Raw genomic sequence first — 24,498 nt, forward strand, 5'->3', positions numbered from 1 at the left:
GACAGGAGTGCATGCGTGCCCAAAGTGCCTGCACATTTGTTTAAGCTGAGGGACAGCTTATACTTGTAATTCATGTAAATGGTATATATTTCCTGCACGTTTGTATATTTGTTTGATTATTGTATGTGGCTGTATATGGTAGAACCGCCCTGCAATAGCTGTTATCTGTATTCTGGGAATGTGTGTTTGTTAGTGTACTGCAAACTTCTGTGTGTTTGACTATTGACTGCAATTGATGGTAGGCTAGTGGGTTGGGCTCAATATGGCTGCCCTCTGCTAGTTTAGCTAGGTGGCCTCCCAAGATGGCCGCTGTGTCCTTTCACTGAGCCTATCAGAATGGATGCCATACCCTGTTGCTGAGCCTACCAAGATGGCCGTCTAATGTTGTAGGCTACCACTAATAGATACAGTTTTCATTGTGTAGCATAGCAGCAGTGGAGTTTGAATTTACTGTTTAGTCATGTCAATTAATGTTACCCCTCCCTTTTTAGGACCACATACCTGATCACACGTGATCATACCCCATCACCCTTCATCACCTCATTCCATTGCCCACCTCCACCTGTCTGTAATAAAGTTATGGGAATTGGAATCCTGGTCAATGCATGTTCTTACCGACACCCCGTGGCGATCACACAAAGTGACAGTAAACCTAGGGATCCGAAGAGCAGGTGCTGTCTGGATAACATAAATTATTCTACCACCCTGCCCTTCCTTACACAACATTACATTTTGCTTTTATCCAAAGAAACACTTGTTGAGGGTAGTTCAAATTAGACAATTTAAATCCACCAGAAAATGATTTAATCCATGTTTAATTTTACTCCATAGCCTATTTATTTTTATACCATGGTTTTAAATAAACAAGCAGAAAAAAACACTTTTACAATATATTCACAGGTATTCAAATCATATTCAACATTTTACAGAATAAAGAAAAGTATATAGATGAATGACAGAATGGAAAGGAATAACTTTAGCATGTATAAATATTAACAGGCACGCTGAAGCAGCAGACCGGACCATGTGCGTATTCTAACAAACAATAACTCATTCATTCATTCGATATCAAAGCGAATAAACAACCAAATGCTAAACAAAATGTCAATATTCAACGTAAATAATTCAAGCTGTGTTATATATTTAACAGAGCTATAAGTGTTCAGTCATTTACAAATCAAAGAGTCAGCCAACATGCAATAGTAAATTAAATGGTGTCTGCCGCCGTATCAGTTTTACAACTTCAAATCAAAACAATCAAACAAGTGCTAACATAGTTAGGGCAAACCAATATATATCCTATAAATCACAAGCTATGTATACACGTGTGAAATAACTAAGTTGTGGTAAGTTGCATTTCTAAGTTTTAACACATTGATATAAAGGAAATGAAATGCCGCAAAATAAAATCAACGCTGCCAGCCAGAACACAAAAGTAGCAAATGCCGTTAATAACCCGTTCCTACACAAAGACCAATAGAAGTGCCATTTAAAATTCTTACACGTGCACATATTTTGCGGCCTTGGCTTTGATGTTAGGTTGCTGTCCAAGGTGATGGAAAAGTGTGATCCCGGAGGTAAAAGGATGGTGAATTTGTATGTTTAAGTACTTTCTCACAAACTGCATGCTAAAAGTCAATGAAACAACTACAGAACACAGGTCAGTTAAGGTAGCTACATTTCGTCGCTACATTTGTTATCCGTACCCATGAACATATACATATTATGTTGCATTTGAGAAAATAAAGAAGCTAATATTTTTATAAGCAACAGGTAACTTTATGAAAAAGTCATTCACTTGTGTATTAGTTAGCTATTATAGATCTATGCCTTGCTAATGTTACTTATTCCACTCTGGATTCCGTGTTTACGTCCCAATTCTAACTAAATGTTCAGAATAGACAAATACCGAACACAAAATAGTTGCAACAGCACTACAGAGTAGCTACCATAGGATTTTCCCACACACTAAGAGGTGCACTCAGTGTAAAGATTGTTGTGCCTAATTAGTGATTCCATCTAAATGGAATCATATATGTTTCTAAAAATGTTATTTTCAATATCTCTGACCACCTCACCTCTTCGCTTGACATTTTCCTTGTAGAGCTCAACGGTACGTCGTCAATGAAGGTGTGGGTGGGGTTCAGAAGACTTATATGATTACAAAATGTGCATGTTATACTTTTAACATATTCATTGTTTAATTTGAAATCCAATGTGATGGAGTAAAGACCCAAAACAAAAAATATTGTATCATTGGAAAATAACCTATGGTCTGTACTGTAAACACTGAACAAAAATATAAATGCAAGACTTTTATTTTTGCAGCCATTTTTAATGCGTTTAAATAATACCTCAAAGATTTGTTCTATCTTATTTATCTCAAATTTTGCCACCATATTTGTTTATATCACTGTTAACTAGCATTTCTCCTTTGTCAAGATAATCAATCTCTTGCACAGGTGTGGCATATCAAGATGCTGATTACAAGCCATGATCACTACACAGGTGTTCCTTATGATGGGGTCACCCTAAAATATTAAGTTTTTTGTTGTTCAACACCATGTCACAGATGCCTCAAGATCATGCGATTGGCATGCTGACTGCAGGAATGTCCTGTAGAGCTGTTGCCAGAGTAATGGGTGTTCATTTCTCCACCATAAGCTGCTTCCAGCGTCGTTTCAGAGATTTTGGAAGTTTGTCCAACAGGCCTCTCAACTGCAGACCATGTGTAGCCACGCCAGCCCTCGATCCCCGGGGAGGCCTCCAGAGCCGCCTCGATCCCCGGGGAGGCCTCCAGAGCCGCCTCGATCCCCGGGGAGGCCTCCAGATCCGCCTCGATCCCCGGAGAGGCCTCCAGAGCCGCCTCGATCCCCGGGGAGGCCTCTAGAGCCGCCTCGATCCCCGGGGAGGCCTCCAGATCCGCCTCGATCCCCGGAGAGGCCTCCAGATCCGTCTGTTGTCCCGCAGGGGCCGCCGCGGCCTGCTCTGGCCGCTGTTCCGCTGGCGAAGCCACCTGCCTTGCCCCCTAGCGTTCGTGCTCCCCCTAGCGTTCGTGCTCCCCCCAGTGTTCTCGCTCCCCCTAGTGTGTCCAAGCCATCGCTGCCCCTACCCAGTGCCCCGAGACCTCGCCCTATCCATGTTCCCCACCGTGTGTCTGCCTGTGCACCTGCCTCCTTGTCTAGTTGTCTGCCCGTCTGCTTGTCTGCCTGTTTGCCCGCATGTGTGTCAGCCAGTATGTTGGCCTGTTTGTCTGCCCCCCAGGCCGTCAGCCCGTCGGCCAATCTGTTCTCCCGCCTGTCTGCCTGTCTGTCGGTGTGTCAGTCTGCGTGTCATAGTTCACCCCTCTCCTTCCCTCTCTGTCTGTCCCTTAGTGTGTCGGTCGGTCTTGCCGTGTGTCTCCCAGCCTGCTTGTCCCTTTGTCTGTCCTTGTAGGTCTCCCGGTGTTCCTGTCTGAGTCCTGTCCCCGTCCGAGTCCAGTCCCGAGTCCTGTCGCCCCGTCCGAGTCCAGTCCCGAGTCCTGTCCCCCCGTCCGAGTCCAGTCCCGAGTCCTGTCCCCCCGTCCGAGTCCAGTCCCGAGTCCTGAGTTCCCCCTCTGTCCTGTCCCAGTCCTGAGTCCGGTCTCGTCTCGTCCCAGTCCCGAGTCCTGTTCACTCCCTCCCCGGGTCGGCCTCCTGGGACGTCAGGAGCCGTCCCTTGGGGGGGGGGGGTACTGTCATAGTTCTGTGTTTTCCTGTCTGTGTTTTCCTTGTTGGGCCAGATGGCGGCACTTCTGTTTTTTGTGTCCTGCTCCCCCCTGTTAATTGTATGATTGTTTTCAATTGTCTCGTTATTCCATCATTGTTCCCACCTGTGTCTTGTGATCCCCTCTTCTGGTTTGATTGTTTTTTGAGTTCACCTGTGTCTTGTTACCCCCTGTCTATTTAAGTTCTTTGTCCCCTTGACTCGGGTGCTGTTTCCTTGTGTTTGTTTCCTACGTATGTTTGCTCCGACCATTTGTACCTGCCCTTGTGCCTGCCTGTGTTCTGCCCTGCCTGTGTTTTTGTGAGTTCCTCTTGTTTTCTGTTTTATTGGGCAAAAACACAAACTCAAAAAATATCCATCATGGCCTTTTCTGTTCCCTGCTTGTTTGCCTTTTTTGTTAGTAAAATCTTTTGTTCCCCTCCCATTTTGGAGTTGAGTTTTGTCCCTCTGTTTTTGGGTCCGTACCCCCCAAGAGCCCTGACAAGCTCATCTGCGTGCTCGACATCCTCACCGGGGTCTTGATTTGTCTGCAGTTCGGCATCACAATCAATGTGACTGGGCAAGAACTCACCTTCAAAGGCCACTGGCACGCTGGAGAACGGTCCTCTTCACTGATGAATCACGGTTTCAGCTGTACAGGGCAGATGTCAGGCAGCGTGTATGGCATTGGGTGGGTGAGTGGTTTGCTGATGTCAACATTGTGAACAGAGTGGCCCATGGTGGTGGTGGGGTGTTGGTACAGGCAGGCATATCCTATGGGCAGAAAACTAAAGTGCATTTTATCCATGGCAATTTGAACGCACAGAGATATCGTGATGAGATCCTGAGGCCCATTGCTGTGCCATTCATCCACCGCCATCACCTAATGTTTCAGCATGACAATGCACTGCCCCATGTTGTAATGATCTGTACACAATTCCTCAAAGCTGAAAATGTCCCAGTTCTTCCATGGCCTGCACACTCACCAGACATGTCACCCATGTTTGGGATGCTCTGGACCGGCGCATATGACAGCGTTTTCCAGTTCCCACCAATATCCAACAACTTCGTACAGCTGTTGAAGAGGAGCGGGACAATATTCCACAGGCTACAATCAACAATTAGATCAATTCAATGGGAATGTGTTGCATTGCACGAAGCAAATCGTGGTCACACAAGATACTGATCGGTATTCTGTTCATTTTATGGTATCTTCTTTTTTGGGAAATCTGTGACTAACAAATGCATGTCTGTATCCCCAATAACATGAAATCAATAAATACGTGCTTAATGAATCTATTTCAGTTGACTAATTTATGTTTATTACCTTTGAACTTAATCAAATTGTCGAAATTGATAAGTGTTGCATTTATATTTTTGTTCAGTGTAGTTATAATTGTATAATTTATGTAAATTTATGTTAACTGACCTGGGGTTCTGCATTTAACACACCTGTTCAAACAAAGAAGATGTGGAATAAGGCTAATAGTGTAACTGCTTCAACTTTGAATTTTAACCGAGTATTTCAGCAGTTAATGTTCTTAATTACTTACAGCATTCTAAGCCCACCTCCAGTCCCCATCTCAAACACATCTCAGACAAGTTACTTGTGTCATTACCACTGCTAATTAAATGAGCATTTGGATTAAATATTTGACAGCAGATCCTTTGGACTTCCAGCCCATTGTGAGTCATATGCTCTTGGCTCTGTTTTGGTTCATTGACCGCTAACTAAACCCAATCCCAAAGTGTCTTTGTGTCACTTTTTACTCTCAGCCTCATATCAAAACAAGTTTTCTCACATATACAGTTGAAGTCAGAAGTTTACATACACTTAGGTTGAAGTCATTAAAACTCATTTTTAACCACTCCACAGATTTCATGTTAGCAAACTATAGGGTTGGCAAGTCAGTTAGGACATCTACATTGTGCATGACACAAGTAATTTTTCCAGCAATTGTTTACAGAAAGATTATTTCACTTTTAATTCACTATATCACAATTCCAGTGGGTCAGAAGTGTACATACACTAAGTTGACTGTGCCTTTAAATAGCTTGGAAAATTCCAGAAAATGATGTCATGGCTTTAGAAACTTCTGAGAGGCTAATTGACATTATTTGAGTCAATTGGAGGTGTACCTGTTTGCCATCATGGGAAAATCAAAAGAAATCAGCCAAGACCTCAGAAAGAAAATTGTGGACCTCTACAAGTCTGGTTCATCCTTGGGAGCAATTTCAAAATGCCTGAAGGTACCACATTCGTCTGTACAAACAATAGTACGCAAGTATAAACACCATAGGACCATGCAGCTGTCATACCGCTCAGGAAAGAGACGTGTTCTGTCTCCTAGAGATGAACGTGCTTTGGTGCTAAAAGTGCAAATCAATCCCAGAACAACACAAAAGGACCTTGTGAAGATGCTGGAGGGAACAGGTACAAAAGTATCTATATCCTCAGTAAAAAGAGTCCTATATCGACATAACCTGAAAGGCTGCTCAGAAAGGAAGAAGCCACTACTCCAAAACCGCCATAAAAAAAGCCAGACTACAGTTTGCAACTGCACATGGGGACAAAGATCTTTTTGGAGAAATGTCCCCTGGTCTGATGAAACAAAAAATTGAACTGTTTGGTCATAATGACCATCATTGTTTGGAGGAAAAAGGGTGAGGTTTGCAAGCCGAAGAACACCATCCCAACTATGAAGCACGGGGGTGGCAGCATCATGTTGTGGGGGTGCTTTGCTTTGAAGGAGTGGTGCACTTCATAAAATAGATGGCATCATGAGGAAAGAAGAAAATGAAGAAAATTATGTGGATATATTGAAGCACCCTAACATCAGCCAGGAAGTTAAAGCTTGGTCGCAAATGGCTCTTCCAAATGGACAATGACCCAAAGCATACTTCCAAAGTTGTGGCAAAATGGCTTAAGGACAACAAAGTCAAAATATTGGAGTGACCATCACAAAGTCCTGACCTCAATCCAATTGAAAATTTGTGGGCAGAACTGAAAAAGCGTGTGCGAGCAAGGAGGCCTACAAACCTGACTCAGTTACACCAGTTCTGTCAGGAGGAATGGGTCAAAATTCCATAAACTTATTCTGAGAAGCTTGTGGAAGGCTACCCGAAATGTTTGACCCAAGTTAAACAATTTAAAGGCAATGCTACCAAATACTAACTAGAGTGTATGTAAACTTCTGACCCACTGGGAATGTGATGAAAGAAATAAAAGCTGAAATAAATCATTCTCTCTACTATTATTCTGACATTTCACATTCTTAAAATAAAGTTGTGATCCTAACTGACCTAAAACAGGCAATGTTTACTAGGATTAAACATCAGGAATTGTGAAAAACTGAGTTTAAATGGATTTGGCTAAGGTGTATGTAAACTTATGTAAACTTCAACTGTACACTCTGCATAGCCTTGCACAGTTTCATATTTTGTCTCAGAGCTGGAAACATGTGACACTTTTTAATGGTAATTATATATTTGGTAAGTTCACAATTTAAAAAACCTGCTTTTTATTGCTTAAGTATTTAGATAATTTTGTATGGGAAACCTAAAACAGTTAGAGGACAAAAATCACAAAATTAGGTGAATGGACCATTGCTTCAGTTTGAAATAGCAGTCATTTCCATAAGCTCTGAGGAATTACATTTTGACAAAAAAGTTCATATTGCTTTCAAACTCATTTAAATGCTTTTTTGCAAACTCCCCATCTGGTCTGAGGTTGGTTTATCAATATTGTCTTCTTTCTTGTGACTGTAATACAGGCCAATTCATAGTCTGAACCGAGTATTGCCAGTTTTTCCCATCTCAGCTATTAAGCTCTGTAGCAGTTTTAAAGTCACAGTTGGCCTCCTAGTGGTTTACCTAAACAGGTATGTCCTTTCCTTGTGGCTTGGTCTTGAGGGACAGCCTGCTCTAGACAGAGTTTGGACTGTAAAATTCACCTACCGACTTCCAAATGACTGACTTGACTACTTTCAACTGTCCCCAAGCTGTCTTGGACACGCCTTAGTCTTCAAGACCTTCAAGATACCATTGTTTCATTTAATTTGCTGGAATCACGTGAAGCTGTTCTTGCACACAGTGGCCATTCAAGTTGTTGTGTGACTACACCTGTACTAATTTGACTTGACCACACTACAGGGTGTCTGCAAGGGAGGGACCTTATCATATTTATCATCGGTAATGAATTATGAATTCTATTATGTGTAATTCCATTCTTTGATAGTGTACCATATTTATTATTCTTTGTTTCAATCATTATCTCTAGCTTTAAAAAAATAATCCCGTCTGTTTTTTTCCTCCTTTTGGGTGCTGCCTTTGCGACACAAATGTATTGTTGAAACGCCTATTATGTCTGTCTCCCGTCAAACACTCGCAGGCAGCAAGAGCAAACACCACGCTTGTTCCCGTGCCAAGACACGCCTAGATCGCTATTTCTCCAGGCTCCAGCTTCCCACTCATCCGCTCTGCTCCCAGCTCATCGCTAAGTCATTACGCCCCGCCCCCCCCCCCCCCCCCCACACCCCCCACACCCCCCACCCACCACACACACATTTCGCACCGTCTCATCGTGTCTCCACTCTTTCTCTCTTTACTGTCGCTTCCTCCTCCCTGCCCCCCCCCCCCCCCCTACGTATGTGAGATTCCGTGGCTTCCGTGGGCACAAACGGGTGTATAAACTGGACTCCGAGAACCCTAAGTTGTCATTCACACTTGTCGCACGGACACACCGACTCGCAAACCAGAGCTGAACTTCAGTGGAGATAGCAGGCAGAGTCCGAGGCGTCTCAGGCTAACTCGCATTCGGCTTTGGTTCGGTATGGCAACCCGTTTGACTGCGCGGATCCTTCGGGGCTCCAACACCCGCTTCAACTTAAAGAGTGAGTTCATTCAATTTCATGTCTGCTTTATTAATTTACAAGCAATGCGTCAGCGTACTATACCTAATTATGCGGCATTTTTCTCCGAATGTTGACATTTAAACGATTGTGCACTGATATAATACCATAAATGCGTTTGAAATGGTCTAGTGTGTATAGGTTGTATGTGAAATCATTGTATTGCATAACTTAATGTGGTTGCAGTAGTTTGAGTAAATGGAACCAGTGTAAAATAATAGTTTAACAATATAAACGGTTATATGTAATCGAACTACAATTTAATTAGGTAATAAAACGTTTCTCTTTAAATATTTTGTCACGATTAGAAGTTTCATCCACTTACACCCTAAACTTAAATTCGTAGATAAAATGCAGGTCTTAAATACAACGGGTTGTGTGGATTGTTTTTACGCACTAGTTTTTGTTTGTTTGTGGATTGTTTTTACGAGACCACACAGTACTTCCACGAACGTTAAAACGTATATTTAAAATGTCCAGACAAAACAGGATTATTTGTAGGTATGTGGCATCATTATCTATGATGTGGTATAGAGAAGACCAGGGTTGGTTGGCACACTTTTCACTCGTTTCAAACACGTTTTCACTCTGTATTTCTCTGGCGTAATTACGTTAGAATATCCTAACCAGTAGCAAATGAAAGGTTAAGGTCCCGGATGTATACATTTATTTTAATGTCCACAAATATTTTCAAAATGAGGTAACTAATGATTAAAGTCATGTGCACTTGTTCAATGTGTTGTCCACCTTATGGGGTTTGTTGGCACGATGTAAAAATGCTATAGTCACAAAGAAATGAAGCAAAACAATAGAAACATTTTCAACATTTAAATCCTATTTGAACCAGAAATATTCAATGGAATAAATATAATAAATATATAAAATATGAAATTTATTATAAATATAATATAAAATAGACTTGAAACCAAACAATGGCATGTACCTATAGGCCTACTATTCTCTCATTTGATCTTTCTCTCTTTCTCTCTCCTCTCACTGTTTCTGTTTGTGTGTTGTGTGTGCATGCGAGTGTGTAAGCCTGTGTGTGCGTGGATCAGCCAAATGGAGCGTGTGTGCCTGCAGACATGTGTGTTTTTGTGTCTGTGACTTCAACTGATGTGAAAGTAACCACAATGTTGTGCCTGAAGCCCCCCTTACACAGGCACACAGATTTATATAGAATCTTGTTTAATATATGTATATTTTCTATTCATGTTTTTTGGTTCTTATTTGAATTAAATGTTGAAAATTGTTTCTATTGGATGCTTAATTCTTTGTAACTGTAGCAGTTTAAAGTAATAATCTCATTTCATTAAAATAAATGTCTTTTAAGTCACTATCTATCGCTGCATTGGGTAACACAATGGTGATTGAGCCTATTTTTATATTAATTTATACTATTATTATTATCATAATTCATGATTAAAAAACTTGGTGTCTGTGGCGACATTCCCGGGAAAAAATCACAAGCGGCGCACAGTTAGTGCCGCGTTTTTCATCACCCATCAGTGGTTGGTCCGCCAGAGAGGGTAGGCGGAACTAACGCAACAGGCTCGCTCTTCAACTCACTTGTGTGTGAGGGGCGTACTGTTTTTTCCGGTGTCTGCATGCGTTACAATAACAGAGTAAGGGGGGGTTGGGGGAGTTATGGAACCCTAAAAAGTTTTTGTGTAACATGAGAGATCATATTGTTTGTTGATGTAGATTTCGTATTACATTTAATGACAATGTAACTTTACTAAATTACATAGCTATTTGCACAGCTAACGCTAGCTACTGGACCATGTCAAGAAAGACAACATTAGTTTAGACAACGTTGCGCACAGTATCCATCTCTCATATCATGTAACGTTGCGTTAGCTAGCTAGCTAATGTAATTAACACGATCTAATGTCGGCTAACAATTAGAAAAAACGCTAGCTAACGCTACCGACCGGTACCGACCTCACAAACTGTCTCTCGAAAGCAATGCTACCTTGTTGCAGCGTTGCAATGTAGCTAACTAAAGGCCAGTTCAGATCAATGATTCGCAACGAGACTGGGTGCAACTTGCAAAATTCCAAGACATCTGATTGTAGACATTCTAAAACTGCACTTGGCGATTTGACAAGGACGGTCTTTTAAAACCTCAGGGCAGGCAACGGCTCTGCTACTAGCCAGTTCACACTGCTGCAATTTTCTCTGCAACATTCTAAAACCGTTTCGCCTCGTTGCAAATCATTGATCTGAACTGGCCTTAACGTTACCGTTATTTACATTGCCATCGAGTTGATCAATATATTATAATGATCGGAATAAAGCCGGGGTATGTGGAGCAGAGCCGGGTCTGATTTCTGAAGACCTCATGCAGGAGAAAACTAAATAAAATAATACGGCAGTATGGATTAGCATTGTTATTTTATTACGCTTCCTCATATGTTCCTTCAGCCTTTATGCCCTTTTTGATGAAATCTCCTTTGTTTTTGTTTTATTCTTCTTGTTCTGATTGCTAATTTAACACCCAGCTCAGCTTTATTCTCGAACAGTTTAGCTAGCAAAACCAGAAACACCAGGGGTAACATTTTGCAAGGCAGTTGTTTCAAAAATATCACACAACAATCATTCACGAAAAAGACTGCTGATTGTGCACGAGATACATAATTGCACGAGCCACAGCGAATCCCGCAAATTCTTCTCTGCAGTGTAAAGATGTTCATACCAGGCAAAAGGTGGATAAAGAACGTTTGCAGAAATTGATCATCACTAATTCTACCCCAGGTTTGCTACAGCATTTTAACCTGGCTCGGCAGTGTAAAGACATCTTGAGTTAGCCTAATGTTAGACAACGAATGAGTATGTACATAATGTTACTTTTATAACAACCGTTTTTTATTCAGTAAATAGTACGTGTTATAGTTGGCGTGCCAACTGACTGACGTCACACAGGCGACACTGGTTGGATCCGGTTGGATCTATGGGAAGTGAGGTCCAAAAATACACCTGCAATTACCGCTTCTCACCATTGGCACCGCCATAGAGAACGAAACTGAAATCTTTGAGATTGTCACTTTAATATTGTGCCAACTAGGGCTGTCAAAAAATATTCGAAGTTCGAAAACTATTCGAAAATCTTTTTTTTTTTAAAGTTTGAACCTAAATGTGAGCATTAGAATATTAGTTTTGGTTTTGTAATTAACATGAATATGCAGGCTTTAATTTCATGCGGCGAATCATGTTCATGCACGCAAAGTTCATTTCCTGTGCTAACGTTACTTCCTCTGTCAACAAAAAGCGTTCCGCCCTCGACCCAGAGCAAGTGGATCGTTTGGTTTTTCTTGCCAATAACCTCCGGTGATACTTTCAGCTCCATGGACACCTAACGTTACTGGTCAGCTAGCCTTGCGAGCCAGTCTCTTTTTCACTTCGTTCAACAGATCTGGTCAGCTAACAATCTGCTAAATAATGTTCCAATGGCAGGCATGTTTCCTTTCTGTTCTGAAGATTTTGATAAAATTGGATGGTGAAAGAAGTTGAACAAACTAATCAGAGTAAGTAATTTATGTTGTTTTAGGCTACAGGTATTAGCTGTTTGAATTGTTTTTGTGTTAAGAAATAAACAGGTATTTCCTATTAACAGTCATTTCCCTGCTATTGTGATTAATAAATGCCGAGTTGTGGCACATTACATCCACGAGAAAGTGCTTTATTCATTTGCCCATTAGGCTATAGAAACTGCAGGGGGCTCATTTATAAAAATGAACTTGCGTGCATACGCCAGTGAAGACCTGACGTAGAGCCACAACCGTTTCCACGGTCAAATCGAGTCATGTTGAAATTTTATAAATCACTACTACTAACGTGATTTTCTACGCACGCGCCACACAGTCTATCTAAAATACGTTTTATAAATGAGACCCCAGATGTAGTAACCTCGTATGAAAGTTCACCAATGTCCTCTATTCTACTGCCCGCTTGTGGAAAATAACTCACAGGCCAGTTTAGAGGGAGCGTCACGTGCATATTGCGCCCGACAATAAGCATCTTATTTTTGTGAATTATAGGCAAATGATATTCGAATATATTTGAACTCTAACTAATTACAAAAGCTAATATTCAAACTCAATTTCATGGCACTTTTGACAGCCCTAGTGCCAACCAACCCTGCTCACGTTGGGACCCTCTTCTGATAAAATGATGTTACCCAGTATTCAGTCATTACAGACTTTCAAATCATGTATCAAAATGTAGCTGATTCCTATCGCTCCTAACTGACACTACCAAACTCACAAAAAATGAAGACACTTTTTCAGATGTTTTAACATGTAGATTTTACATTTTTGTGTCTGCGACCTATAAAGGACCAGAAAATAGCTGTGTGCCAACTGGCCTCGGTTTCCTACGGAAGAGGATTAGGGCCACGTGACATTTTTTTTGAGTTCTGAGATTAAAGTCAGAATTCCGAGAATAAAGTCAGTATTCTGAGTTATGATTTTAAAGTCAGAATTCTGACTTTATTCTCAGAATTCCTGACTTTATTCTCGGAATTTTGACTTTAATCTCAGAATTCTGACTAAAGACTTCATTCTCAGAATTCTGACTTTAAAGTCAGAACTAAAAAAAAAAATTCACGTGGCCCTAATCCTCTTCCGTAGTCTCCCCTACATGCCTACCTATGAGTATTTCATCCACCACTGTCCACAGTCTGTACACACTGGGTACTTTGCTCATAATAAACTATATATATAGTATATATATTTTTATTTTCAAATTATTTGTAGATGTAAATCTGAACAGGCTCAGAAGTCCATATGGTTTTACACAAAACGTTGGCAATAACCTATATAGGAATTAAGATGAATAATACAGTAACCATTGCACGCCCACACCCTACCTCCTGGTTGGTGTAATCTGAGTGCAATTTAATGAGGCGTTTTCTGCCGGGGTCAGCAGGGCCTTGCTTGCACATGGGAATGGAGCTCGTTTTTATTTATTTATTTTATTTACTATTCTCAAAGGGTTTTTGTTATTCCAGGTTATCAGATCCTGTAAAACCAATGCATTATGTATACTGGATAGTGAAGCAGCAGGTTTTGTTTACGAAGCCTTGAAGCTAATTCGACACTTCGTAGTCTTCAATTTAACGTGCAGTTAAACTGGTCCGTCAATGAGGCAAAAAAATAAAAAAACATATAATTTATGTTACATAAAAAACATAGCATAACAAACTTGACTTTGCCTCAACCGCTTTTCGGATTGGGTCCGTACTTTATTTATATTGTTCTGTTTATTTCACTGAGTTTGTGTTAATTTCGGTCTGTTTCGCGGAATAAGAGAGAAATTAAGCAATACAAGATCCATGATCAGGACTGTGCCCTATTCCTTAAACGTGCTTTATGCCTCGCGACCCTCGCCCGTACGTTCGTTCACTCATTTCAGTAATTCTCCTCGCGCTTAATATTTTATGAACATCATTCTTCTCACTCTCACCGTGTTTGTGGTTAATTTCTCTACTGCATTCCGTTAATAGCAGTGTCACAACCACAAGATGACATATCTCTGCGCCTGTTTACGTTTTACATTTCAACTCTCTCTGTTCCCTCTCCTACCATATGGTAAATGGTAAATGGACTGCATTTATATAGCGCTTTTATCCAAAGCGCTTTACAATTGGAGTTAAATTTGTGTCTTTATAATGCTATCAAAAATATTTTTTAAAAAACAAAAACCTTTTGTGAAACATGCCACGTGTTGAATTGCGTGTTTAAGTCTTTGCATGTTTAATTATTTTGCGAGTTTTGTCTAGTTGAAGTTCGGGTTCCAAGTCGAACACAATCAGGTGTGCGGGATCTACGCAGGAGCGTAGGTGATCTTTGGAGTGGCAGTTTAGCTAGTGAGAGCATCTACAAAAGAATGTATTTGCAAGACTACATAACTCGCCGACAACGTAGCATAAGCTAACAGAAAGTTCTGTGTAAACCATTTTTGTGAACTTACCTGAGAGCAGTGGTGCAGTGGTCTCTGTGGTGAGGAGGGTATACTGTGGTATATCATCTTCCTTGTCTTTGAAACAAACAAAGAAACTTGTATGTTTTTATTTATCAGAACAGGCTAGCCAGCTTTAGCGCTGTTTTTCCTTTTGAAAACATTGCATGCACCTCTGCAATAAACAGTACAGGAACACAAATTTATTTGCAAATACTGTGGCCTATGCATTATGGATATTACTAGGCTGTACAGCCTACGCCATCGTCATCATGTCCTCCATGACGGAACAATTGAATGGGGAACTGAAATTTGACAAGGAGGACAATTTACACATCAGAGATTAAATCTGATAGTGTGTAGCCCAACTGTCACTCCAAAGTAGACTGGCCTATTGAGACACATCACCTACCCCTCCACTTAAGCTGCGTTTCCACCAAAATTACCCGGAACTTTTAGTCCCAGAACTACTTTACCAGGAACTAAAAGGTTCCTTCAGCCCATGGTTGTCTGCGTTTCCACCGCGGTCTAAAGTCCCGCGAAGATTAGGCAAATTAGCCCACTGACGTATGAAAAAGCGACGTTGTCGTCGGTCCATCTGTCCTATGATTTCTTCTGTAACCCCATACTACCACCGAAGTAGCCTACATTATTTTCTAATAACCGGGACAGTCCGGAGGGGTTTATTACACTTATATACAACGGGCGACCAATAATGACTGTATATGGTTACTTTCGTATTTATTGATTTTTATGCGAACATTCACTTTCATGTCTTGACATCCGAGGCGACAGAATGCATTCACATTTCCAATATAACTGGCAACAACAGCAGAAAACATGCACACGTTGTAAACAATTTGCTGTTTGATTACTTTCTCATCGTCAATTCCATATAGGCTAATCGCAAAATGACAAGAATAGAACGAAAACTCGGACTTGCGTGAAAATTTAAATTAACAGTGGTACAGCCACCGTTTGCTTTCCTTCGAAGTTACTGCTAGCCGAGCAGCGAAGTGTGCCCTCCAGATGCGAACCATGCACCATTAATTAGTCCATAGTCTTCCTGGTCTTTTTGTGGAATTGAAGAATGGCAGAGTAAAATTACGGCAGTCTGAAAAAGCTAAAGGGACGATTACTAGAATTAACCTGTTATTTTACCCTGACAAAAAGTGCGGAAGGTGATTTCCAATTTGCTTTTACTGTAGGCTATCACCAATGTGAATTACGCAGAACTACCGCATACCTAACATCAACCTCGTATCAAACGTTTTGAGTCAGTTACAACGGGCTAACAAAGAAAATCCGAAAGAAAATATTCAGCAACCGAATTAATCTGTTCGAATGTTTTGGTACGTAATATGCTGTCCCAGCACGAATGCTTAGCATTTTATAAAACGAATACGAAAGCAAGGAAAGAACAGAAGAGCACACGTTATAATTCCAAGACGTTGACAGGCTATAACCAAAACTAGGCTACTGCGCCGCATAACATACAAGTTTGATTTGAAGTTATTATGAAAAAAAATTGGTTTGCGGCTGGAGATTTTTAAACATGGCGGCTGAAAGTAAAAAAAATAACACTGCAAGTAGTCGACCAATCAGAAATTTTCAGTGCTTGCGCCCCACCCCAAAGGTTCCTGTACTTTTGGAAAGTACTACCCCCTGAGCATGAAAATTTTTGGGGGTAAAATAAAGCCCCCGGAACTAAATTTAGTTCCTGCGGTGGAAACGCTCTGAGTTCCTCAAAAGGTTCCTAGTTCCGGGGTAAAGTTCCTGCGGTGGAAACGCGGCTATAGATCCCGTCCCACCGGATTGTGCTCAACTTGCGACCAGAATTTCAACATGCAAAAACTTGGAACCCGCAAAAACTTTTGACATGCAAAAACTTCAACAAGCAACCAAAATTTCAACATGCAACCAAAACTAACTAAAAATAACTTCAACATGCAGCCAAAATTTCAACACGCAAAAGGTTTCACAAAAAGTTTTTGCTTTTAATAAAATATTTTTTGATTGCATAATAAAAACATTAATTTAACTCCATACTACCCTCTCTCTCTTCTCCTAGGCAGTCTCTCCCTGTGGCTAGTGATTTGGTTGGTTTTGTTCAAGCCCAGTCCGGTTCAGAGCTGCCCACGCCTCTGTGTATGCTACCCCTCCCCCATGACCGTCAGCTGCCAGTCGCAGAACTTCACAGTGGTGCCCCCCGGCATTCCCTTCGACTCACAGCGTGTATTTCTGCAGAATAACCACATAACTGAGCTCCGTGTGGACTCCTTTGGCTTCGAAACACAGGTTTGAGTGTGTCTGTGTCTGTTTGTCCATATGTCCATGCACGAGTATGCATGCGAGTGTGAGTGTTTGCCTGTTCGTGCATGCGTCATCATATTTGTGTGTGTCTGTCTGCATGTTTGTGTGTGTGCCTGTATGTTTGTGTGTGTGTGTGCATGTGTATGTTCACATATGTGCATGTGTGCATATGTGTGGAAGTGTGTGTCTGTATGTTCATGTGTGTGTTTGTGCATGTACAGTGCCATGAAAAAGTATTTAGTACAATTGGTAAGGAACTGGTTTTGGAAATTACAGAACAGTTGATTAGTTTAAATATATCAGTCTGGAAAGGAGTACAAAGCTATTTCTAAGGCTGTGGGACTACACCAAACCACAGTGAGAGCCATTACCTCCAAATGGACAACACTTGGAACATAGGAGAATATTCCCAGGAGTGGCGGGCCTGCCAAAATTTCTCCAGAGGTGCAGCAACAACAAGGAAGTCACAAAACATCTTAGATAAACTTTCAAAGAACTGCAAGCCTCTCTCGGCTCATGTAAGTTCAGTGTTCATGGCTCCACAATAAGGAAGAGACTCAGAATCAAACACGCTGGGGGTAGTGTGATGGTGTGGGGATGCTTTGTTGCTGTGGGACCTGGACGAATTGCCATTATTGAGGTAACTGTGTCCAGTCATCTGTCCGTGAGGAGAAGCTGAAGCATAATTGGGTTATGCAGCAAGACAATGATCCAAAACACAAAAGCAAGTCCACTTCTGAAAGAAGCGGAGTTAAAGTTTTGTAGTGACCTAATCAAAGTCCTGACCTGAATCAATAGAGATTCTGTGGCAGGACCTGAAACAAGCAGTTTGTGCTGAAAATCCTGCACTGTCTAAATTGAAGCAGTTCTGCAAAAAAGAGCAGGCTAAAATTCCTCCACAGCAATGTAAGACTGATATCACATTATAGGAGGCGTTTGATTGCAGTTATTGGGGTGGTGCATCCAATTATTATGTTTAAAGGTATACTATGCAGGTTTTTTGCGGCCCTTCTAGACTCTGAGTTTGTCTCCGTCCTCAACCCCACCCACACCTCCATTGAGGACACACCCTTGAGCTCTACAAGAAAAATGTCAAGCGAGGAGGTGAGGTGGTCAGAGATATTGAAAATCACATTTTTAGCAACACAAATTATTCCATATAGATGGTAACAGTAATTAGGCAGTGTTACAACAATCTTTTACACTGAGTGCACCCCTCATCTATTGTTACTCCTCAGTGCAGCTATTTTGTGTTTCCTCGTTTTGTAATTAGCTATTCTGGACAATTAGTTATTACTGAGATGTAAACACAGAATCGTGTTTGGAATAAATAACATTAGCAGGCCATAGGTACTTCAGATATTAGCCTCTTTATTTTCTCAACATAATTCATGGATATGGATAACTGGTACTTCATGCAAATTGTAGATACCTTATCTGACATGTGTTTTGTAGTTGTTCCAACGTCCTTTGGTGTGCAGTTATTGTATGTCGCTTTGGATAAAGCTGCTGACTAATAAAATGTAATGTAATATTACATTGTTATATTTATAAAGTATAGAGTTAGAAATAAATTATTTAAATATTTCCTATGCTGTGTTATATAAAGTTATGCTGTGTTTTATTATCAGTGAACCCTTGAGGACAAAAGTCTTTGTTTGCAACTTTCTTAGCTTTCTAATGAATTTGGTTACATGTAGCTAGATAGCATGCAATTCAGTTCCCGATTGCAAAAAATGCTGGTGAATTACCAGTGCTTGCTAAATAGCAACTATAAACAGTAACAGCAGTTCCCATAGGGAGGTGGACATCTTGATGGGAGAACAGAATTCAATACAAAAGCTCCCCAACCTCAGGCATCTAGCTGCCTAACACAACTAGCTAGCAAAAATAAGTTACTTACTGGTCCAACAGAAAACAGGACAATTCCACGTTGCATTTCATCGCCATGGTGAACTTCAGCTGACGACACTGAGGAAAAGCAATTCCAAGGTTGACTCTTGTTATTGAACGAGCCCTGTCAGCTTGTAGTTGTGCTTCACTGTATCTAGGCTTCTCAGCATCTGCCATTGCAGCAGCTAACAAGCAAGAAGCACTTCTGGAATCTGATCCCAAACCACATGCTCTGTAGCCTCGCCCATATTCTGCCTTTAAGGGGGCAATTACTTCTTCACATTGCTGATATGGGTGTTTGATAGGTTTTTCAGTAAATAAATGAAGTTATAATAAATTTAAAAAAAGAGTTTGTTTACTCAGATTCCCTTTGTCTGAAAGTAAATTTTTTCTAAAGATGTGAAGCCATTCAGTGTGACCAAAATGCGATAATACAGGAAATCAGGAAGCGGGTAAATACTTTCTCATGGCACTGTATGTGTGTTTGAATGTGTGTGTTTGTTTGTTAATGTATGTATATGCATCTGTGAATGCCTGTGTGTCTCTTTGTGCTCAGTAGAAATGTACATCCATTCACCCATCATCCTTACCCACTTATCCTGAGCAGGATTGTGGGGGTGCTGGAGCCTATCACAGCATGCATTGGGCAAGAGGCAGGAATATACCCTGTACAGGCCGCCAATCTATCGCAGGGCACACACACCATTCACTCACACACTCATAAGCAATTTCGTGCCTCCAATTAGACTGCGGTAGAAAACCGGAGTACCCGGAGGAAACCCACTCGGGCAAGGGGAGAACATGCTAACTCCACACAGAAAGGCCCCAAGCCGAGATATGAACCAACAACCTTTTTGCTGTGAGGCGACAGTGCTACCCACTGCACCACCGTGTTTAACTGTTGATTAATGTTGTCAGTGTAGTAGAATATATTTGTGATGTTCTAACAGCATCTTCTATTCTAGCACTTGTTTTCATGGTGTTTCTACCTCTGAGAGTTTTAATCATCCCTTTCTACTGATCATATTGACCTAATGACTGCACTCATGCACTTTATACTGTGAGTGTTTTTGTATAAAAACTCAATGGGTGTGATTTAATTTAAAGGTTGTATGATGCATACATAATGACACAGATCTGCAGGATCCAGTTTCCAATGCAGAAGGGTTGAAGTTTTTATTCTTTCATTTTTCTCCTTATCCCTTCTCCTTTCTCCTTCATCCCTTCCTGTTGTTCTTCTGCTTCCCTCGTCTCTGTGGTTTCATATGTCCTTACTCTACATCTCATTAAACTCTCTTTCTCTGTATTGAGATCTCTAAATATAAAGTTTATTAAAAATATCTCCATTGTTCTCTGTCTCTCTGTCTTCATGTCTGTCTCTCTATCTCTTTCTATCACTTTCCATCTCTCTTCCCTCTTCTGTTCCCTGTACAAACTTCTTTGCTTTCCCATCCCGTTTCCTCTCTTCTATTCCTCCCCAACCCCTATTTCATTTTACCCTGGACAACTATTTCTCACTTCCCTCTCTTTTTCTCTCCATCTATCCCTTACTCTCTTTGTCCCTCCTCGACCATACCCCCACCGTCTGCAGGTGCTTTGGCTCTACTCCAATAACATCACCTGGATTGAGGCAGGTGCATTCAGTGAGCTGAGAGAGTTGGAAGAGCTGGACCTAGGGGATAACCCACACCTGCACCGGCTGGAGGGTGAGGCCTTCCGTGGCCTGGAAAAGCTGCAGAGTCTGCACATGCATCGCTGCCAGCTGGCTGCACTGCCCCATGACATCTTCCGCAAGCTCTACAGCCTGCAGTTCCTCTATCTGCAGGAGAACCAGCTGCACTTCCTGCAGGACGACCTCTTCTCTGACCTGGTCAACCTCAACCAACTCTTTCTGCATGGCAACCGCATCCGCACCCTCTCTGAGAACGTGTTCAGGGGCCTTGTCAACCTAGACCGCCTGCTTCTCCACGATAATCGCGTCCGACAGGTCCATCGCAAGGCCTTCCGTGACCTGGGGCGGCTCACCATCCTCTACCTCTTTAACAACTCTCTGGAGGAGCTGCCGGGTCAGGCGCTGCGGGATGCATCCTCTGTGCAGTTCCTGCGGCTCAACGGGAACCCCTGGTCTTGTGGCTGTGAGGCCCGCCCGCTTTGGGAGTTCTTCCGCAAGTCTCGCGTGTCCAGCTCTGAGCTACTCTGCTCCTCACCATCCCTGCGCCATGGCCAGGACCTGCGCTTCCTGCGTGAAATGGACTTTGCCCTCTGCCCACTCCCTGACCCTGGCTCTCTGGCCGGGACCACCACCACCACCTTTAGCACCAAGACCCGCTGGTGGTTTTCCAAGGCCAAGCCCGTCTCTAGCTCCAAGAGCATGTTCTCTAAGACCTTCGAGACCATCAAGGCCTTCCCCTTCTCTGCTGCCATCAAGCCCCACAACCCCCCCACCTCCTCCTTCTCCTCCAAGTATGAGCTGGGAGAAGAGGAGGCTGCGCTCCCCAAACTGGACCCCGAGGAGTATTGGACCAACTATGGGAGTGAGGATGCCGCCTCAGTGCGCTGCTTTGAGCTGGACTGTCCTCCTGAGTCCCAACCCCTCCCCCCCTCATCCTCCCCCCCTTCCTCACACTGCTCCTCCTCTCTCCTTTTCCTCCTCTCCTTGGCTATCATGGCCCTCTCCTTTCACCTCCTCTTTGGCTGAATCTAAACCCTTCTGTCTCTAAATGCTGTGTCCTAAAAGCCTGCCTTTACCCTTTTTTATTCTCTACTTCCTCTTCAAACCTGTTTCTCGATTCCTTCCGGGTTGACCCACCTCCTTTGACCTTTGGGGTCTGGGGGAGGGGCTTGGGGCTGTCACAGTGACAGGGCATTAGGAGGAAGGGCAGCTTAAAAAGTGCTTACAGCTGCTGAGGTACAGAAATGGAAATGGCTAATATTGCTGTTGCTGCTGCTAGTGCTAGCTGCCATTGCAGTTATACACACTGCTAGTATCTTCTAGTATTTCTGTATGTCTACTACTACCACTCCTGCTGGTACTTCCGTTTAGACCACCAATATGTTTGGAGATATCACCACCATGGAGCCAGCAGTGCCAGGTTGGAGTTTTTTGTATTTATACCACCGTGGTCCTTATTTTATTATATTAGCTGCCAAATTGTGAGATGCCTCACCAACTTCTCCAAACAATCACCACTGCTTCTGTGAGTCTTCATCCAGTGCATTCAGTCACACACTGCAGACGCAGGCCTGGGCCCCCGTGAGTCCACTTCTGCTTCCTTCTGTTTCTAATGTGGGAAGGAGTGCAGGTCCTTTTTTTGAGTCATCTCAAAAAAGCCACAGAAAATGTACTTGAAAATTAAGGCAATGGTTCCCCAATAGATTGTACAGAGCAGTATGTTGGACAGTTGAATAGTGGAGCTGAAACATTCCAGATACAGAGGAAGTAAGTTTTCAAAATTGCAGAATTCAAAAGAAGAGTTTTTTTTGGTATGGAAATTATGCAGCCAGTAATTGGAAAATATTCATGGTGTGAGGGAAATGACAGTAAACAGTCAAATGAAGACAGTAGTACACCTACACTGCATTTATAGAGTGTGGTAGAGAGGAGGAAAGATAATTGGAAAGATGGAAAGAGAAGGAGAGAGGAATGGGAGCGAAAAAGGGCAGTCAGACCACACCATGTACCACTCTCTCATAACAGTGCTCTGGTTAACCTCCCCATACCCACCTTCCCCCTTCCCCCAGTGGTGTCCCAGTGTACAAGCTGGGTTACTAACAGGACTGAGGAAACAAGAAACATGCCAATCTAAGTTTTCTCTGTGACTGTGGGAGGGATGATGCCGGCCATCAGGCCCCTCCCCCTGACCACTTACCTCCCAGAGTCCCCCCCACTGGCATTGGTCACAGACCAGAGAGGGAAGCTGCACTGTTCTAATTCCAGGGGGGAGGGAGGGAGAGGGAACAGCTGATGTTTCCTGTAGAGGAATAGGTTTGAGAAGTATGGGGTGAGCACAGATGCTGATCTGTAAAGGGAGAGTGAGAAGGATACTTAGAGGTCTTAGCACACTTCACTGTAATGCAGATAGCCTGGTTACCTTAATTTCCTCTCATGCAGTACGCCAGAGCTTGGAATTTGAATCCCCTGGTAATTTATAGAGTTTGTGTTATGAGATTGTTTTATTCATGGCATTCTATCCTGATCCAGGAGAAAAATATGCTGTTTTTGGGAGGGTAATAATTTCTGTTTGTTTGCTACCCTCTGGTAAAGTGTGTGCGTGTATGTGAGAGAGAAAGAGAGAGGGGGAAAGAGGGAGAGTAGATGTGTGTATGTTTGTGTTTTGTGTGAAACTGAGAGTTTGTGCATTTACGTGTGTGTGCATGCATGCCTATGTGTGTGTGTGTGTGTGTGTGTGTGTGTGTATGTGTTTAAATATCACTGTACTATGACATGGTGGATAGACTGTGAATTTTAAAACAAAAAATTACTATAATTGTGGTGGTGTTTATACCTAAATGATTAACATGTGAATAAACAGTATTTCTGTTCTACAAAAAGGACTTGTGTGGGAGTTTCTTCAATCTTCAATCTTCTTCAAGTTTCCTTCAGTCTCTATAGCAAAAAAAAGAATGCTAATGTGCTTTACTGTCACACAAAACCCCATATCACACACCAACATGTCTTTTGCCTCATTTTACTAATATTCTGGAACAATATTCAGCAGAGAAGACCTATAAGAAAACAATGGTGCACATGATAATGCATGTGGAATTTGTAAGAGTTCAATTTATTCCGCCATACTTTTGTAAGTAGAAAAATAAATGCAGGCACGTCTTCATTTTAAGATAAGTTGTTTAATATTGTATAGTAGCTAGTGGGTCTGTTTACCAAAGTACAGATAAACAAAAAAAACAAAAAAAAACAAATGATGGAGAATGTCAATACTTATACCCTGTCCCTCAAAGGAAAAAAAATGGCCAAATGGCCATTGCCTTAAATGAATACACATCACAGGAAAGGGGGGGGGGGGGCAAGGTGTAGGGGAATTGGACTGAAGTGAGGGTAGAGGATATCATAAAAAGGTGCTGCATATCAAAGGGAGAGAATTTGACTGGGTTAGGGGGTATATGATTTAACACAGAGGTTCTGATTAAAAAGTGAATTCAACTGGATTAGGTGGTAGACAAGCAAGGTTATCAGCAATTCAAGATGGCTGCAGAGTGAGTAAGCCGACTTGAGCTAAAGTCTGCTTGTCTTTTCTTTTGAAATCTGTAGCGTTTCATGGCTTCTTAATTATATATAGTCACGTCTAACAATCTTGTGGCTCTAAATTACTTAAAAGTTGCTCAACTGTGTCTGGCAAAAAAACAGATTATTTCTATTTCTGCCAACTCCCAAGCCAAGCCGCCAAACAATGGATCAAGACCAGATGAAAACCCTATCTGATGCCATCTAACAGATTAAAACTGAATTACTTTGATACTAAAGTGGATCCCATTCTTTGCACTTTGAATGATATTAAGGGCTCCTTATCTACATTGGGAGAACATGTTTCGCAACTGGAACAGCGTGTCGGAGCAAATGAGGACAACTTGAATGATCTCTCCATTCAGGTCAAACAACTTAAAAAAGATAGTTCTTACTTAATGGATAAAGTTGAGGATCTGGAGAACTGGAGTAGGTCTGCAGATCTCCGCTTTGTCA

At 42.0% G+C, this 24,498-nt stretch overlaps 1 protein-coding gene and 1 long non-coding RNA gene across 4 annotated transcripts in view; both read left to right on the plus strand.

Moving 5' to 3' along the window:
• LOC135259558 (uncharacterized) overlaps positions 1 to 24,498 on the plus strand; it is a 355,375-nt gene that overhangs the window by 233,298 nt on the left and 97,579 nt on the right. The window lies entirely within an intron of this gene.
• Positions 8,365 to 23,345, plus strand: LOC135259540 (reticulon-4 receptor-like 2). 3 transcript variants are annotated; one of them, XM_064344055.1, is made up of 3 exons: positions 8,365 to 8,615; positions 16,666 to 16,892; positions 20,392 to 23,345. In XM_064344055.1, exons 1-3 carry the CDS (start codon positions 8,555 to 8,557, stop codon positions 21,496 to 21,498), a joined length of 1,395 nt encoding a protein of 464 aa, XP_064200125.1. In that variant the 5' UTR covers positions 8,365 to 8,554; the 3' UTR covers positions 21,499 to 23,345. The 3 variants fall into 3 exon arrangements, with proteins under 3 accessions (XP_064200125.1, XP_064200126.1, XP_064200128.1); XM_064344056.1 differs by lacking the exon at positions 8,365 to 8,615 and adding an exon at positions 10,262 to 12,160; XM_064344058.1 differs by lacking the exon at positions 8,365 to 8,615 and having other exon boundaries at positions 16,760 to 16,892; positions 20,112 to 23,345.

This window comes from Anguilla rostrata, chromosome 7, assembly GCF_018555375.3.
Source record: "Anguilla rostrata isolate EN2019 chromosome 7, ASM1855537v3, whole genome shotgun sequence".
In the NCBI taxonomy this organism is placed as follows: Eukaryota; Metazoa; Chordata; class Actinopteri; order Anguilliformes; family Anguillidae; genus Anguilla; species Anguilla rostrata.

Coding starts and splice junctions, on each gene's coding strand:
- LOC135259540 (XM_064344055.1), top strand. CDS start 8,555: ATGGCAACCCGTTTGACTGCGCGGATCCTTCGGGGCTCCAACACCCGC. Junction 8,616..16,665: donor CACCCGCTTCAACTTAAAGA/GTGAGTTCATTC, acceptor CTCTTCTCCTAG/GCAGTCTCTCCCTGTGGCTA. Junction 16,893..20,391: donor CCTTTGGCTTCGAAACACAG/GTTTGAGTGTGT, acceptor CACCGTCTGCAG/GTGCTTTGGCTCTACTCCAA.